Raw genomic sequence first — 18,833 nt, forward strand, 5'->3', positions numbered from 1 at the left:
TTTTTTCACTTGTCTTGAGCATCGTCGTGCTTTAGGGTTTATCACCTAGGGTTTTCTGGCACCATGTCACCTGTCGCCGAGCATCTGCACTCACAATGCATTGCATTTTATTTTGTCTGATTATGTCCTATTGTACATCCTTTCAGCCCTGAAGAAGCCTTGGGTTACTACCCAGAGGAAACTCGTGTTGGCTGGGCAATCAATCTGAATTAAAACACAGAGAACACCAGTAACCTTTGAGTGTTCTTTTTGATATATGAAACAATGTTCATTATTTGTTTTTCTGAATGTTTCCAATTATCAAATACGCAGACTATGTTCAGCACACAGCATCGACGAGTGCGCAGGCCATTTGTAAAATTATCAGCTGAGGCATGCCCTGCAGACGAGAATAGCCCCAGAGGAGAATACAATGGAGGATTACCCCTTTGAGAGGTGATTTTGGATGACCACATGTTGACCAAAGCAATCTCCCTTACCTATAGGCAGCTCATGAACAACACACTGGGGAGTTAATGCATTTAAGGGCACAATGTCGGGGAACTGGAAGATGACGCTTTGTGGGAGGTGATGCAGTTTCCCTGGGAGGTGGCAACTCAGGTGAGTTTTCATCTTATTCAGTTCAAAATTATCTGCAGGATATACTACACTAGGGTACTCTTGCACAGGATCAACAGAGGAGCAAATTATGCTTTCCTGTGGACCTGTGGTCAGCGGGGTCATTCTTGCACACACTGTGGGAATGCCCCAGGATCCGTATGCTTTGGGAGGGGGTGAAAACTTGACTGGAAACAGCTATTGGGGTGCCCATTGCAAGCCAGGTCATGTTGATGTTGTTGGGGATGTGGGGAGCCTCCACCTTTACCTCCCATCGGAAGATAGAGTGTGGTGAGCCCAAATGTGCATTATTGGAACCGGGCAATTGATGTTTGCTGTATGCGGGAGAAACTAGTGTATGAGGGTTGAGGCTGCCCAAGGGAGTTTGAGAAAGTGTGGGGGGTTAGTTTATGGGAGAATAGGGAGGGGGTGCAGCGGCACCTTGTGGCTGGTCTCAGGTGGATGGAGTACAGTGGTGGCGACATGGTGACAGGGTCTTGGATGTTTGGGACTGACCTGCCTCAACCTGCTGCTCTGGTGCAAGACTTTGTCAATCAACAGAGCATGGAGTAATATGACACTCATCAGGGTAGGGGTGGACTCCTCAGGGGGGGACCGGGCATTACTGCAATGCTTTGTGCATTGTTGTTTGTGTATCTGTTTCTGAAAACCATTAAGCATGTTTTAAAAAATTTATATATTGTTATTATCTTCCTTGGAGGGAGTCAGTTCCCCTCAACCTTCAAGACGTTGCAGATGAACTCTGCACCTGTTGATCAGATACCCATACCAGGCTTCTAAAAATATTAATCAATTAAATATGGAACAACGAATCATTACTCATATTGACCTGCATAACTGTCAGGCTTTTGGTCAGTGTTCATCACAGAAACTGTCACCATTCACTATGTACATGACAGCCTACACATAATGAATAACAATGATCCCAGTCTTCTCGTGCTGCTATGACTATAAATAGTTGTTGATGCAGTAATTTACAATACCCTCATTGAATGTATGAATGTGTTGGTATTTGCAGTGTTTAATCCTAGCTTGAGAGCAACGGAGCACTAAATAGACACAGTATTCTGTGGGGAAAGAAAACTTTTTAGGGGGAATTTAAAAGATTGACTGTTGGGCTGGGGTAGTACTCTTTAAAGAGGTGTGTCTTCCGCTTTTTTCAGAATTTTAGATGATCATCTAATGTTGATAAAGATGCTGTTCCAGATCCTGGGAGCCTGAATGGGGAAGTCTTGCCTTCAGTTTTTTCCATCTTGCAAAGTTTTTTCTCTAGTCTAGGGTCCTGGTCTGACGTTGGCCAACAGAGCGGCCAGTTTATTTGCCAAGTAACTTGTTATTTAGGTCTTTTAAGTGATGCAAGTTGTCCTGAATAAGATTAGGGCTGCGGAGGGTAAAAAGGGGAGTCAAGCATAGGTCTTTAACATGGGGGTGATGAGGTTGAATTTATTGGGGTCCTTGATGTGCCATGCAGCTGCATGTAGGATCCGTTCCAAGAGTTCTCGGGTGGTATTGAGGAGACTGCTGAGTAGGGTGTTGCGTGTATCTAAGATTAGAGATGACTATGGTTTCTATCGTAGCTCAGAAGATCTCTTTTTCTGGCAATGTGTTGCTTTTTTGAGAGATCTCTTAGAATAATCCACTATTTCCATAGCTACATCACAGGTCAATTGCATTGCACAAAACTATTATAGAGCTATTCTTAATATGCCACTGAACTGAAGCTGAGTGGTTGAAATTGAAATTTAAAGTGTTCAGGCTATGCTCCTCCCACGTGTGTTCAGGCTATGCTCCTTCCACGTATTCCTCTATTTCCAGTGACTTTGGCATGTCGTGCAAATAATTATGTGGTGCATGTTCACAAGTTCCTTGTCAGAAAGTATAGGATTCAGGGTTTCTATAACTAAAGCTCCCTCATAGACAATGAAGATTAACAAGGACATAGGATGCTCTATACAGAAACTTCTATAACAGGAAACAACATTTTTTCATGGTAAGAACAGTGACAGCGTTTCTTCTTGGTGAAACAGAACACCGTTCTTCAGACTAGGTTATTGTCAGCGTGAGGCCTGGCACGCAGGGGAAATTCCAACAATAAATAAAAGACTGAAATTGCTTCTATCTAAAAATTAGGAGGATTTATAGATCCATATTCTCATTTCTGTAGACTTGAGGCCATGTTCATGATAATCTGATGCAGCGCCAGAGTGAAAGGGCAGGAATGTGCCGTATTTATCCAATACTGCTACTTCCTGGCCTTTTCCTCTGCAGATCGCAACATTTTGGCAGCCTAGAGCTAAATCAGGCACCCTTGCACCATGGTGCATGGGTGCCTGTGTTGTTGGCAGGATTCGTTTTGTGCAGGAAAAGGCACCTTCCTGCACAAAAACAATCCTGAAAGCCATTTTCCTCTTTCTATGGCTGCTGGAAAATGCAGCAGACATAGAAAGAAGAAAAATAAAGACACTTTTCGTGTTTGCACCTCTCCTGGGGAGGCGTAATGTTTTGCCACATCCCCAGGATTATAAGTTATTGTAAATCTGGAGACGCGTCAAAAACCATGGGAGTTGCAAGAGAACACCCATGCAATGCCCATGGAATGCCTACCCAGTGCAGAGTAGTGTAACAGTGATTTGCAATGTGTTGAGCTACTCCAGATTTGTGAGGCCACTCAGACTCACACAAAGTGGCTTTGCGTGGCTTCATAAATCACTTTGGGTGGTGCAAATGTGGCTCAAGACTCTTGTAAATATGCCCCTTGGCGATTAGTATTAATGTTAATAGGCTCCTGAAACCTTTTGGCATGAACACCTCAGGGCAATATTTTTCCTATAGACTGCGCTTTAATCAAAATTTCTGCGGGAAGCTGTCAGTTCCTGGTGCAAAACACTATAAGTAAAACTTTCTCAATATTTTAGAAGGCCTCTTCCAACATGGACTTCCTGCAATCCGGATTCCTGTTATTAGTTCTACTGACAAGCACCATCAGGGCGTATGGATTTCCCTTTTCAGTTTTTTACGCCAGTTTATTTTGCAAAACCCTATAAGCAAAACATTCCTCAATATCTTAGATTACATTTTCAAAGATGGATTCCCTGTAAAGAGATTCCAGTGTTTTTAGTTCAGTTTATAAACACCGTCAGGCAGTAGGGAACCTCCTCTTTAATATAAAACATATTATTAGCACCTTGGACTGCTAATTCAGTCTGGTGTAATGTAGTGCATTCATTATTCAAAGCACAGAATAAAAGCACTTTTTTTCACTAAGAAGACAATGAAGTGTCAAAAAATGCAAATAAAAATGAAAGCCGCGATATTCCGGGAAAACTAGACAGAATTACACATAATTGGCCATTCTGTGAAACCTTATCAGGTTATCGTGCAAAATATTGTTTTTCACCACCAAAGGAGTGTGGTGAGACAATGTACTTCACATAATTACCTCATTCGCAAGAACTTGTGGAATGATGGTGATTGTGAATATGTGCCAGACATGTAAAGAAAATACTGTATTCACACGCAACAAAAAAATGCATTCCAAAGGTATTACACCGTGCTCACTTTGTTCTCAAACATAATGTATGTGCAAAGTCCCAGGTCGAGGTAGGAATCGGTAGGGACTACAACAACCTGCATTGTACTCAAGATATACAAAGTTATGCAAAGACATGGAGTGGCATACTGAGGGAACGAAGAGCAAAAACCATCTTAGGAAAAAGCACCCACAACAGAAACATATACATGCATACTTACTGGACCTGACATCACTGGCGTGGTTTTTTACCAACCTTTTGCCTTCAAGCCTCCTGTTTTTGCTGACTTTGTTTTTGCTGGCCTTGGGAGTTTGCACTTTACCACTGTTAAACAGTGCTAAAGTTTTTGTGCTCTCTCTTTTAAACATGGTAATATGGCTTACATCCAATCGGCCTTTTGAATTTACTTCCAATCCCCTAGTAAAGTGGTGCTTCATGTACCCACAGCCTGTAAATTAAATGCAACTATTGGGCATGCAGCACTGATTGTGCCTCCCACCTAAGTAGCCTTTTACACATCTTAGGCCTTCTATTGCAGCCTGTGGATACAGTTTTAAACTGCCAGGGGAGGCCATTCCTGAGGGAGTTGCTCTGGGACCTACAGGAGAGGACATTGATGCCCTGGGAAACCTACCTAAACTGATGAATTGGCAGAAGGGAGGAGGACCCACCTGGGAGGAGTTCAGCAGAGAGCAGAAGGAGTGTCCTATTCTGGAGTGCCTACTGTGGCAGGCCGAGTAACAGGCAGCTTGCACCACTTAAGATGATCACCTGATTTACTGGGCGAATGGTCTCCTATCCCGTGAGTCTAAAGCTCCTGAGCCTGATCCAACCTGGGTGTTGGTGGTCCTGCAGTGCTATAGGGCTTCCTACTGTAGCTGGCTCATGATGATGCCCTGGCAAGTCATCTGGGGCAAGATCTTTGGCAGGCTTGTCACCCACATTTATGAAGATGACCGCAGATGGGTTCTGGAGGTCATGCACCAACTGCCAGGCCAGTGGGAAGTCAGGAGTGCAGCACAAGGCTCCGTTGGGCCCCCATTTTGAAAGGGAGGGCTTCAACACTGTTGGGATTCTGAACCCCAAGACAGCCCTAGGCAAGAAGGATGTGGTCAGCTAAATGCTGTACCTCTGCACTCAGATGAAGCTCTTATGGAAGAAGGTCAAAGAAAATCTGGAGCCAGCCAGGAACTTATGAAGCTACGCGATGATCAGGACGCCACTCTGGCCGAGTTTCAGCATGACTAGGAAGTGTGAGTAATGGAGCCTTTAGAACTCAGGTCCATATAAGAATGATGATTTGGTCCCTATGAGATGAAATGCAAGTGGAATGTCACCTACCTGGTAGACCTCAAAACCCCAGTAACCCTTTATGGGTTCTACATATCAATCGCCTCAAGCCCTACTTTTCAATATTGAGTTCGGTGTCTACAGAATTGTGATTTTAAACCCTTTTTGAGGGTAAAGTCAGATTGTAAGTCACAATTCTGAAAATACCACTTTTAGAAAATTAGCACTTGGTGTCTGCAGCATGTATCCTTGGACACGAGACTAGGTATAGCTGGCAATTATGTATTGCTCCCAGACAGTGAGACAAAGGGGAAATATGGACCATCTATGACTTTATGAGGGGTAGGAGCTGTCAACTTGCACATCACAAAGCCCCTGCCTGAGCACACCCACAGTGGGTTGACACTAGTCCTTTCTAACCCTAGACAAGCTAGGGCTTGAGCAGGGAGGCAGGAAATTCCAAGTACCTCAGAGGTAAAAGTCTCTAGAAATGCCATTTACTTCAAAGTGGCAAGGAGGGATAAATATTGGACCTTCGGACCCAATTCTTCAGTACACCTTTGGACCTGTGGAAGACTCAGAATAACTGTTGTGCTGCTCTGCAAGAAGGGCTGCTATTCTGCTGCCCTTCTGCCCTGCTCCCGGAGTGAGAAGAACAGGAACTGTATCGTGATCCTAGGACCGCCAAAGTGACTCCAAGGGCTAGCTGGATGGCCTCCTGATCGGAGCCTCATGGACAGAAAAGGCTCCAACCACATTGAAGCCAGCACCTGGACTTTGCCTGCTGTGAGTCTTGCCTCCCAAATAGTGCCATGCCAGCCCTGGAACTTTGGAAGTGGGACTGAAGGTGCTCTGCCTACCCAGCGGTGGTCTCTTGGGCAGAAACAATACAGTGCGATGCGCCGTCTCCTAGCCTCATATCGGAACCTCCGCAGCAAGACACATTCCCAGTGCAGGACCCCAGAGCTCCTCAGAAATTCTGCTGCACAAAGCATCCTTGCGTAGGACATTGGATCGCATCCCCACAGCTCCTCGGAACCACCGCTGCTTGATGCATTCTCGGTGCAGAAATAAGTTCCGTCGCTCCTCAGACCCACCACTGCATGACTCATTCTCAGGTTAGGAGGTCACATTGCTGCCCTGCAGCTCCTCATACCCACTACTTCGTGACACATCTTCATAACAGGACCTTGCAATACTTCTCAACCCGGATTTAAGGTACTTTGCTCAGCGGGCCTAACATGGTCCCTGAGTCCGTCTCACACTCCATCACATCACGCTGACTCTATGCCTGTCCTAGTCCAGTGTGACCAGATAACCGGAGTTGGTGCTTGGGGCTTATAAGCATGTTTTCACTTGTGCTTTTTTCATATACTAGTGAATTACTGTTCTCCATACGTTTGTTGCTATATTCCAAATTTAGGCCTGGGCACATTTTAATTATAACAACGAAATTCCATATTCCATACTATGTGAAATTCATGAAATTTCTCATAATTTTACATTGCTTGAGCAACATTTCTCCTTGAACAGTCTCCTGCCAGTATCTCACAAGAACTAAGCCTGGGCAGTGAACTCTGCTCCGCTCACAGAGTTTGCGGAGTTTCCCGCACTCCACTACGCGGAGCTTGCGGAGATCCCAAAAACTCCGCTTCGCACAGCGTAGGGGAGTATTTTTCCTCGTCCGTGTTTCACCAACGTCAAGTTGGCGAGCAAGGAAAATCCACCTCCTGGAAAGATTTTTCCGCGATCGCCAACATAAAGTTGGCGAGTGCGAGTGTGGAAAATAAACCTTCTGGCGAGATTTCTCAACGCGGGAGGTCAGGTTTCTAATTGCGAGTGGTCGCGTATGCTCGCCACCGCTCGCGTTGAGAAACTGCCTGTTCGCGTTGAGAAAGCTGCCGTTCGAGTAAAAATCTACTCGAGCGGCAGAAAAGGTAAGCTTGCGCTGTGCATGGTGCTGTTCGCAATGATTGCGAACGTCGCACAGGGTTACTTTTTACGTGAGGTGCGTGCTCAGGTAAAACAAAAAGTTATGCGAGATGGCAGCAAAACACATTCCAATAAAAAAGTGTAATTTTGTCAAATTATTATGCAATTTTGTGGTATTTTGGGAGACCAAATTATGCAATATCGCAAATTCTACAATCAAAATCAGCTGTTGGTACATAACAATCTTTAAAGCAGACAAAAGTATGACACCGCTATACATGATACTAAGCGACTGAGAACATGGTTAGGTGTGTGGATTGGAAAATGGGATCCTATAACTTAATGAAGCAGTAAACAGATGGAGATGCAAGAATATCAGTTATATGGCATCAAGTGCAGCATGTTGACCAAGTTAGCTGGTACCTTCATAAGTCACTGTGGGAATGCTGTGGATGTAGTTATTCGTGGAAGAACTGTTCTATCAAGTGGGGTCTTCCATGTCCCATCTCTTAGCATTAGCATTCATGTAGTCACTAATAACATGTCTTTATAGAAACCTCTTTTTTCAACAACTTTAAATATTCCAACACAACATTCAAACCATACCAACTAACCATACCAACTAACCATACCAACTAGAGGACGAAAAATGCAGCTTCGTAATTTAGATTTCAAGGAACATGTAAATTAAGAAGGGTATGGTTGAAGCCACAACCAAACATTACCTGTATCAGCGTATGGACAGCATGTGTAACCGGAAAAACAGCTTCGGTCACAGATAAACATTCCGAATAACCCAAGAAGTATCCGAGTTTCAAAGCATCCAGGATTACAGCAATCCCTGCAAACAATGCTATACCACCTAGGAAAATAAAATGTACATATTTAGGATAAAGCCGTAGGAAACACCTAGCCAATTTTGATTTAAAACGGGAGTGGGTCCCAGAAAATCTCAAAGTCTCAAAGACTACTCATGCTGATATTATCACAAACAGTTGAAAGATTTTTTTTATGGTTTCCTCTTGAAGAAATATTAGGGCCTCATTTATGTGTTTTTGCCGTAGGCAGCTGCACTGCCCTACGGCTAAAGAAAAGGGCAGGAATGCACCGGATCTATGAGATATGACACATTCCTGTTATTTTCCCCTGCCCCAGCGCACAATGAGCTGCAGTACACCAATGCAGGCGCCTTTGCACCATGGTGGAAGGGTGCCTGTATTGAGGGGATGATTGTTTTTGTGCAGGAAGGAAAACCTTCCTTCACAAAAACAATCACAAGAGGCTTTTTCCTCTTTCTATGTGTGCTGCAGAATGCAGAGCACATAGAAAAATGAAAAACAGGGAGAAATAAAGATATTTCTCCTCCTTGTGCCTCCCTTACGACTCCACTGGGGAGGCGTACGTTTTTGGAGCTGCCTTAGATTTACGATTTTTCAAAAATCAGGGGCAGTGTCAAAAAGCCATGAATGTTGAAGAGTGATGGCTCTTCCTTGCACCGATATGCATCCCCGCTCAACACAATACATTTGCAGCATGGTGCCTGTACTTGTGTCGTGGTCCAGCTTCACATACTTGTGACTGAACATTTCTGATCTTGGGTACACAAAAATCTTCAAATGATACTCCTAATTCCGCTAAGGTACAATACATGATCCTCCGGAAAGGTGTCAGCAGGTTTGTCACCTTCTACTGTAGTTAAGACTTGCCTTCTTCAAACTACCTATCATCAAATGTCTGCTCATTGCAGGTTAGTGGAATCTACAGCAAGAACTCATATATGACGCTGCCACGCTGTGGCATCTTTTTCACCCGCCCTGATATTGGTCAGAAACAAGAGGCTGCTTTTCTAATAGATGTTATTGTGCTACTGTGAATGTTTTAATATTTCTTTCTGAATAAAGGGGAATTTTTATTATTTGCACTGCACTGATTGCTGGGGGGCTTTTTTTTAGCTGTGTCTAATACGCTAAGGGAACCTTCGTTGTGGTCTCCCTCAGGTCAGCGCTCTAGCTCTTTTTGCTCGCTGACGCGCACTTCTGCATCCTCGGCTTCAAATTGAGCCGATGACGCGGCCGCGCTGTGGCATCTTTTTCACTCGCCCTGATTTTGGTCAGAAATGAGAGGCTGCTTTTCTAATAGATGTTATTGTGCTACTGTGAATGTTTTAATATTTCTTTCTGAATAAAGGGGAATTTTTATTATTTGCACTGCACTGATTGCTGGGGGGCTTTTTTTAGCTGTGTCTAATACGCTAAGGGAACCTTCGTTGTGGTAACCCTCAGGTCAGCGCTCTAGCTCTTTTTGCTCGCTGACGCGCACTTCCGCATCCTCGGCTTCAAATTGAGCCGATGACGCGGCCGCGCTGTGGCATCTTTTTCACTCGCCCTGATTTTGGTCAGAAACGAGAGGCTGCTTTCCTAATAGATGTTATTGTGCTACTGTGAATGTTTTAATATTTCTTTCTGAATAAAGGGGCATTTTTATTATTTGCACTGCACTGATTGCTAGGGGGCTTTTTTTAGCTGTGTCTAATACACTAAGGGAACCTTCGTTGTGGTCTCCCTCAGGTCAGCGCTCTAGCTCTTTTTGCTCGCTGTCGCGCACTTCCGCATCCTCGGCTTCAAATTGAGCCGATGACACGGCTGCACAGCGGACGCGTGCAGCGGGCGTGCCAATGGCGCGCCAAAGGCAAGCCCGTCTATGTCCTTCCGCGCCGGGACGGGGCTAGGGGCCAGAACCCCTGACCAATACGTCTTAGAAGACCATTGCTATAATAGGGAGCAGCTCCTCAGGTTGAAAGGGGAGATGAGGAACAAGTGTGCACACACCATGCCTCTGGAAGAGAGGAATATTCCTTGTTCTTTCTGCAACTTTGAATTTAGACGTTCTCTTACTACTCTCCCCTTGGCAACGGAAGATGGCATAGGCAAGTCTATATCAATGTTACTTCTTAACTGTCGGTCCCTTCCTAAACATTCTAGTGAAATTCATTTACTTTTGGAAGAGAGGAGCCCAGATGCCCTCTTTTTGATGGAAACCTGAACCAGTAAGGATTCTGATGTCGATGTGGTTCAGGCTCTTCCCTCTAACTGCACTATTCTTAGGCAAGATCGTGTTAGTGGTCGCGGTGGGGGGATCGCCATTATATATAAAAGTATTTATAGATGTAGATCTACCATGAGTCCTTTATCTGACTGTGAGAGTCTTTCGTTTGATATAAGCTATTCTCCTACTTTCACTTTTTCAGGAATTCTTATATACCTCCAGGAGCATGTGGCCTTTTTGGAGGAAAATAACTGTCTCCATCCCACCCAGACCGGCTTCAGGCGCCATCAGGGCATGGAGACCGCCCTCCTCGCCGTAGTCGAAGAGTCTAGAAAAATCTTGGACAACGGAGGCTGCGCTGCGATCATTTTATTAGATCTCAGCGCAGCCTTTGATACGGGTAATCATCAAATCATGATCCAAAGACTTAGTGAGATGGGAGTAGGAGGGACTGCCCTTAAATGGTTGCAGTCCTCCCTTTCAGATGGATCATTTGCGGTCTTCGAAGAGGAGGTTCTTTCGAATCAGATCCCTCTGCTGTGTGGAGTTCCCCAGGGGTCCTCTCTTAGTCCTACCATGTTTAATATCTACATGAGGCCCCTTGCGGAGGTGGTAGTCCCCTGGGGCATCCACATTGTTAAGTACGCTGACGACACCCAGTTGGTGGTGTCCCTTAGTCAGCAAGACAAAGCGGGTCCGGGTTTAACTTCCTGCCTTGAGAAGGTTTCGGAGTGGATGGATCTGTCTTTTCTTAAACTGAACGGTGCCAAGACAGAAATTATGATTCTGGGCCATGCGTCCCCCATGAATTTAGATCCTATGTGGCCCATCTGTCTTGACCCCCTTCCTGTCTCAAAGAAACAAATTAAGAGTTTGGGCGTATGGTTTGATTGTAACCTCAACTTCACAGTGCAAGCACGTAAAGTTGCTGCTAACTGTTTTGTCCTTCTTAGAATGATAAGGAAGATTCTTCCTCTTCTTCCGTTTGAAGCCAGGCGTATGCTGCTCCAATCTCTTATTCTATCGCGGCTGGACTACGCGAATGCAGTTTACCTGGGTGCGCCACAAGGAACTACGAAGATCTTACAGACTGTTCAGAACTGTGCGGCTCGCCTCTTAATGAATGTCCCGAAATGTTGTTCTGCCAAGTTAGCACTCAGTCGGTTGTATTGGCTTCCTGTTCAGGAAAGAATCAGGTTTAAGGCAATGTGTATTATCCATAAGTCTATTGTTGGTAATGGCGCTCCTATAATCCAGTCTATGGTGCAATTATATCGCACCAATAGAACTCTTAGATCCAATAATAAACAACTTCTTGCAGTCCCTAGGATTAAACAGTCACGGACGGGAGGCCGGGGGTTTCCAAACAACGCCGCCAAGGTCTGGAACCAGCTTCCAGGCCTTATTCGTCTTGAACATGACTATCTCAGGTTCAGGAAGCAGTTGAAGACCTTTCTCTTGCCATGATCAGTTGTGAATGATAAGGTGTCACAGAAAGCGCTGGGATGCCTTTGGGTAGCCATGCGCTATATAAGTGTGTATTCATTCATTCATTCATGTATAACAGAGAATTGCCTTTTTTTTTAACTCAGATTGGCTATACCAAGGGTTGTTTCATTTAGTGACCAAAGGATTTCCACAGGTGTTCAACCACGTGCCATGGATTAGCTATCAAATAACAAATCTACCCTGAATGCCTGGATTTCTCATTCCATAAGCCAAGCCAACTAGCAGCTGCTTGCACAGGTGCTGTATTATAATACATATCGAGTTCCAACTTGCTACAACCTGCTGTATTAGGTGATGGCTTGACAACATGCTCTGCAACTGAACTGAATAGAAGTCGTTGGTATTGTTATTGGAATGCCTAAAATCCAAGCCCAGGCCAGCATCTACTGAGTTGTCTCAGTGTACAGCAAGATGTGGCTCAACATCAGAATGCAGACATGGGGAAAAGGTACATCTATAGAGAGACCGGAATTTACACATGTGAAAGTAGATACAATATTAATAGTTTTGTCAGCAAACACAGCCAGACTCTAAGGCCTCGTGGAATGCATTAATACATCTCTGCATAAAATTGCTACTCTACAAAAGAATATTCTTTTTCTGTGGATGCTTGAGTATTACTGTCTTTGGCAAGACTGACTATGACACACACCTAATGACCTGTGAAACTCAAGGACAACTGCTCCTACAACATTGATACTGCTGTAGGGAACAAATCCTTCTCATCTACCACACCCAGAATTATCATGAGAAACCCCTTGTATACTTTACTTTTGTCATTGATATGTCAATTAGCACCGAAGATAGTTGAGGCATTGAGGATCACATGGCTCTTGAGTTTCTCTCTGTAACTCAAGAGTTTTCCTGTATTTGACACTGGGGTTGGTTGGTGATAACACAGAAACACACTTTGATATTTTGCACCCTATCCCTGTGCTGTATATATTTTCCCAGACTATTATTGTTTCCTCTCTGTTCAGCAGGGATATGTGTTTTCCTTTTCCACTGTGCGAGCCAATGTCATATCAACCTTGGGTGGAAGAAAGTGTCATCTTGTCACTGTAAGGGTGATAACATCTTAATGCCCGAATATGGATTTACGGGTGCTGGAATGAATCTAAATATTTCCCGATCCCTTACAAACTTGGAGGCATCTCCACTCATGTGGAGTCCTACTTTCATACATTCCCATGCATATGGCAAACAAGATCCGGCAGTCGAGCAACCAGATCCAACAGAAGAGCAACCAGATCTGGCAGTCAAGCCTTCTCCTATATCACTCCTGAAGTGAACAACGACCTGCCACTATACATTAAAGCCTTCTGCTCACTTTTTGAATTACGCAAGAAGCTGTAGACCTTGCTTTTCAAGTAGCCCTACTAGGTCCTAGGTTTATCTAGACTCACACCTAATTAGCGCTAGGAAAACCTCCCCGGTGATAGTGGACTCTACAAACCTGCACAACTTAACTTAAGACAAATAATGGATAGATATGGGTCTGGTGCTCCCAGTGTCTTTGGACTGATGCTGCACTTCACTTTTGTTGCCCAAAAAGACTGATAATTGTCTCAGGTTCCTTATGCTCCCATTTAGATGGAATCCGGCCTTGCAGCATTCTGTGAACTGTTCCTATTATGGTCGTACCAAGTTTGATTACCACATTACAGATTTCTATCTCTAGTGGGATAGTGAGCAAAATAATAATGACTGAAATGTATTATTCTGCTCTTCACGCTTTTTTGTTTTTCTAAGTGAGAAGCCTGAAGTGTGAGGGGTATGCTTGGACATAGGTCCCATGCTGGAATGATGAGGCACACAAAGGTTAGGGTTGCTTACATTTAATTCCCAATAACGACAAAAAGTGGGGCATGGAGAGGTTCTTGCCTAGCACACATCCTCCCTAAATGAACAATACTAGACAGAAAACGTGTGCAGTTCAGTTGAAAAAAAGGGGTTTCAAAGCCCACAGTTGTGGTCTGGCCCAACAGATCATCAAAAAGAGGCTCCTTTTAGGAGCACAAGCCTCACCCACCATTGGCGGCATGCATCATCATTGGGCTGTGCTCCTCGTTGGGCTGGTAAATCAATGCCTAACAGGCTCCTTAAGGGAGCAACTAGCCGGAGATCTTTTGGTATTGTTTACTTGTCAGGAGTGCCAGGCCAGTAATCCTTTCAAGGTGTGGTTCAAGAAGAGCTTCAGGAAGAACAACAGATGGTAGGAGCGTTTTATGATTCCTAGATCTCTTCACTTGGTCGATATGTTTCACGCCTAATTTTCCCATCAGGGGATGACCTGGAAGTTTGATTTGCATATGGCAAGAATTACTAGTAGCTGAGATATATTAAAACATACCACCCATCATTTTGTTGTTTTTTGCAGTGTGTGTGTGTGTGTGAGTGTGTGTGTGTGTGTCAATGTTTCCCTAAAACAGCTCATCTTGGGATTCCCTGTCCACAGCTCATCTTGGTGTTTTCCTGTTGTACTGTATGTGTGAATGCAGGGCTGGCTTTAGTGCTGGTGGTGCCCCATGCAGCAATGTTTGTAACCACTCTCTCTCACATGCATTTAATTCGTTTTGTAGCGCCACTCATATCAATGTAGCGTGTCAGAGCACTTTACATCAAGCACACTACACAGAGACAACCAATCATAGGTGTGTAAATCAGCATATGGGAAATGTTACATAAGACAGAGAACTACAAAGCGTAGGAGTCATATGTCATCACACAATCTTCAGGTGTTGGCATCTCTGAATCATGACACTCTGTGTCCTCCGACGACGCTGACCCTTAAAGATTGTGTGACTACAGGGCGGTGTTCCCACTTCGGTCCTGGGTTAAAAAAAATACAATTGTGACTCGGATGCAAATGGCAAGTGTGGTTACCCACAAGAAACAAGTAAGGCCCAAATAATCATTTCTAAGTAGGTCAAAATTTGACTCTAAACACTTGAAACAACAACGAGGGTTCAATACCCTGAGGAAGGCCAGTGACCCATTAGGGCAACAGTTAATGGCTGAAACATGCCGGTACAAGCAGGTAGGGTACAGGACCTGTAACTCCTCCTGTACACCCAATATTCAATTTTGAATCCTGTCATGGGGGACCATTAACAAATGAATACATACAATACCCTCTTAGGCAGTTTTAATCTGTATTTTTTTATGCATTAGGGATTCTTCACTTGGAGAATGTTTCTTTCTTTCTTGTTTCTTCCCTTCTTTCTAAAAAAAAAATCAGCACTCTGTCCTGTGTGTTGGGTTGCACCAGGGCATTGACAGCGGCCCAATGAGGAAGCATGCCACTACATACTGGGTGAGGGCAGCCTTAAAAAATTGAATGATTTCCCCCAAAATTTCTATATCTCTTAAATACTTACACTTTTACTCCCTTGTAAGCACATCTAGTGTATCTATAGATAAAGTGATTAGTTGCCCAGTTGCTGTTTTCTTTTACAGCATATTTCAGTCCTTCTCTTTTGGTGAGTTTATGTGCATTTGTAAGGGGAGCTAGAAAAGGCTCACTCCCTTGTCTCTCAGTTTGTGGATGTTGCATAGATAAACCCCGTCACAGAGACGCATCACCCCCGCAGCCCACAACTGCCTCTGAACTGCCACTGCTTCACCAGGGATCACACCACAGTCAACTCACAATCCAATTTATTACACCGTGTCTTCTTGAGTGTCCAATAGTCAGTTACGTCTAAGTCCTCATTAAGAGTGGCCAGTTATTTTACGACCCCTATGCAAATTACTGTTTACACAGAAATTAGAATTACTAGTTTTGTGCTGGCAATTTATCCCAGTTAAATTTCGACAGATGAAACATGTCGAATTTTATCAGGAGAAAAAAACCCATGAATACGGCACATTCTGATTTTTGGTCTGCACTAAAATCCATGTTATACCCGATTTCAAAGGGCACAAATTGTAACAGGCGATAATTATTGTACCACTTAAACTCCAATCGCAGGGTATTGGAATTTAAAGGGGGTTAAAATAATCATCTTCCAGTCAGGCCACTTGTAGTGAAAACCAAAGTGTCTGTAATGTTCTCTATATTTGGCTTTGTGTGTCTTCATGCAGCTGTGCCTCCCAAGGCCCATACTTACCATTTCTCCTGTATTCCAGTGCCTGTGTCTTCCAGAGTTTGTGCCTTCCTGAGTCCTTGTCTCCCTGTGTCGTTCCCTCCATTTCAAATTTCTGTGTTTTAGAATACCCATGTCTCCAATTACCAGGTCTGTCTCTCCGTACACTTCTGCCTCTCTGTTGTTATACCTCCATGTCTAGTTTTTTCTCACTGTCCCTGCACCTTACTGATCCTGTTTCTTCTTGACCCTAAATATCCATTTAGCTCCCAGCCAGTGTAACTTTCCTATATCTGGGTAAACTGGTCTTGAAAAAGACCTTCTCCCTAATTTGTCTGTCTCTAAAAGCAGGATTTGCGCAGTATGATCTTCTGCCCTCCCTTCACCTGAGATTATGGCAGCATTTATTTGATTCTGACAACACACAGTGCAGTGGGAGGTTTTCTTTCCTCTAACCCGGTTGGCATCAGAGCCTCCACAGCTCAACAGCATGTTCCATGGTGATTACAAACCACTGGGTGAATGAGGCAATTGACAGAGTTTGAAGATATAAGAAACATCAAACTTCGGTGTAAGAAAATAGGCTACTATTTGGGGAGGATGTGAGACCTACCTGAGTAATAAATCCACAAATCCAGTAAAGTAAGAAGCCCAGTTTCAACAATTTAAACATCTCATCTGGAAAGCCTGGTGAACCTAGGCACAACCTCTGTGAGCTATGGCACATAGCAGATATGTTTCACTTAAGAATATGCGTGTTGGGAATTGAGTTATTGGTAGGGGTAAGTATGCACCTACCACTAGCAATAAGGCCATCAACACAGTACAGTAAAGGTGTCAGTAAATTAGCATTTAAAAGCACCAATACACCAAATAAGTAAGACACAACACGCAATAAAAATCCCACACCAATTTATAAACATAGGAAACATTTCCGTGAACAATTAAACATGAAAATGACAAAAATCCACTGTAGGGAACTGGAGATATCATTTTTTAAATATTAACCACTTTATAGTGCTTAAAAACCTATAGTGTTGCTCTGGGAAATCTGGTTGCGCTTGACCGGTACAAAGACAAAGTTTGAGGCCCACCACGATAAAGCCATGGTCAGATACAATAAGCAGGAGGCCCCAGTCTAAATTTTACCTTCACACTTAGAAGTTTTTCTGAAGCTTTTTCCCCACAGCAGGATGAATTCAGTGAGGGTTGTCCGGCTTGACTGTTTGCGAGGCCCCAGTCAAATCCTGGATGACTGGAGCTCCGTAGCTTTCAACGGGATAAACCTGAAATCCTGGCCTGTTTGCATTTAAAGGTAGTCGGCTTGCCTCTCGACGTCGGATCGGTCACCTAATGGGGCTTTTTCACAACAGTTCTCCAAACTTAAGGAGGTGCTTCCTGAAGATCTCCTTGTGGGTTCAAAGTGTCCAACTCACCACTCCAAAGATCTTGAATCTCCTAGATGTTTGGGCCACCGTTCCTACAATGCACCTGGCCAAATTGTTAAAAGTCTACTGGAAGAACTCCAGGAGGGGACCTCATGATGGAGAGAATGCAGGAGGTTTCTGTTAAATTGCAGCTTTCAGGAAGTCCACTCTTTAATCTTTCTTGAAGAAAGGCACAGTCTCCAGGGTTGTATTACCAGTTTGTGCAGCAGGTGCAGTCATTTAAAGTGCAGGACTTTGGGTGCAAATCCAGATTCCAGCAGTGCAGTACTTCTTTTCCTTGTAGTTTCAGGCAGCAGATCTGAAAGGCTATGCAGGTCTCACATATTTATTGAGTGCTCTGGGGTGACGAGTGAATGAATGGTTTATTGTTTCAATTAATTAAAATTGTTACAAAATAAACTGTGCGTGATGTCTCCGCCCACGCACCTTCTTCAATCATGGATAAAACATAATCATTTCATTTAACTAATCTGATAATCATGGATAAAACGTAATCATTCCATTTAACAAGTCTAATAATCATGGATAAAACGTAACTATTTCATTTAACAAGTCTACTAATCACGACACAAGACAGTAAGAGACAAGAAGAATTAAATATGTAAACACTAATTTGAAGCTGTATTCCGCCTCTAGTCCTTGGCTGAGTCTTTGCTTATAAGTTCTTTCAACTGATGGGCAAATTTCGCTAGTCTGGCCAATTCCATAGGAGTCTCCAAATTGAAAAGAAGTTTCATTGCATCTGTGCAAGTATGTGTGCCGTATTTTAGTAACAGCGGTTTCAATAAAGTGTGATGTGCATGATTCATCGTTGGCATGTGCAAACCAAGTGAGCCATGGATTCCTTGTACTGATGACACAGTCTGCAGGAGGTAACCCCCTCTAATGTTTTCCAGCGGGTAGTAATGTCTTTTATTGGCAATACCATGAGTCTCACTGACAAAATTTGCTTTAAAATTGTCTTGTTCAAGGCAAAGTCAAGGTATGGCTGTCTCAATTTATCTGGGAAGGAACTAGCTAATAACCTGATGTTACTACTGGAGGACTCTATTACCTTCATGTCATCTTCCTTGGATAATTGTCTAATTTCTTTTTGTAAAATAGATTTTAAAATTCCATGTAGATGGATAAAATCCCACCAATTAGACAGGTCAAGGTGCAATTCAGTACAAGCAGTGAGGAATACGTTGGCCCATGAATTGCTGCCTTTCGCAAAGATTTCCTTCAATATTGATTTCATTGTATTCAGTGGTGCTGAACAGGCCCCTCGATAGTGTGAACAATTGATGCCCAATGTTCGTAGCATTGTTTGTTCAGCCCGAATTCAAGTCGTACCAAGATGTTCCGGGCATAGGTGGGTATCTAAAAAATCT

General features: G+C 43.7%; 1 protein-coding gene across 1 annotated transcript in view; it reads right to left on the reverse strand.

Moving 5' to 3' along the window:
* The window catches only part of LOC146863045 (proton channel OTOP1-like), a 344,757-nt gene that overhangs the window by 182,030 nt on the left and 143,894 nt on the right, over positions 1 to 18,833 (reverse strand). The window contains exon 3 of the mRNA XM_085643335.1: positions 8,096 to 8,232. Within this exon, the coding sequence (XP_085499461.1) occupies positions 8,096 to 8,232 (137 nt within the window). The remainder of the gene's footprint in view (positions 1 to 8,095; positions 8,233 to 18,833) is intronic.

This window comes from Triturus cristatus, chromosome 2_2 (assembly GCF_964204655.1).
Source record: "Triturus cristatus chromosome 2_2, aTriCri1.1, whole genome shotgun sequence".
NCBI classification, from domain to species: Eukaryota; Metazoa; Chordata; class Amphibia; order Caudata; family Salamandridae; genus Triturus; species Triturus cristatus.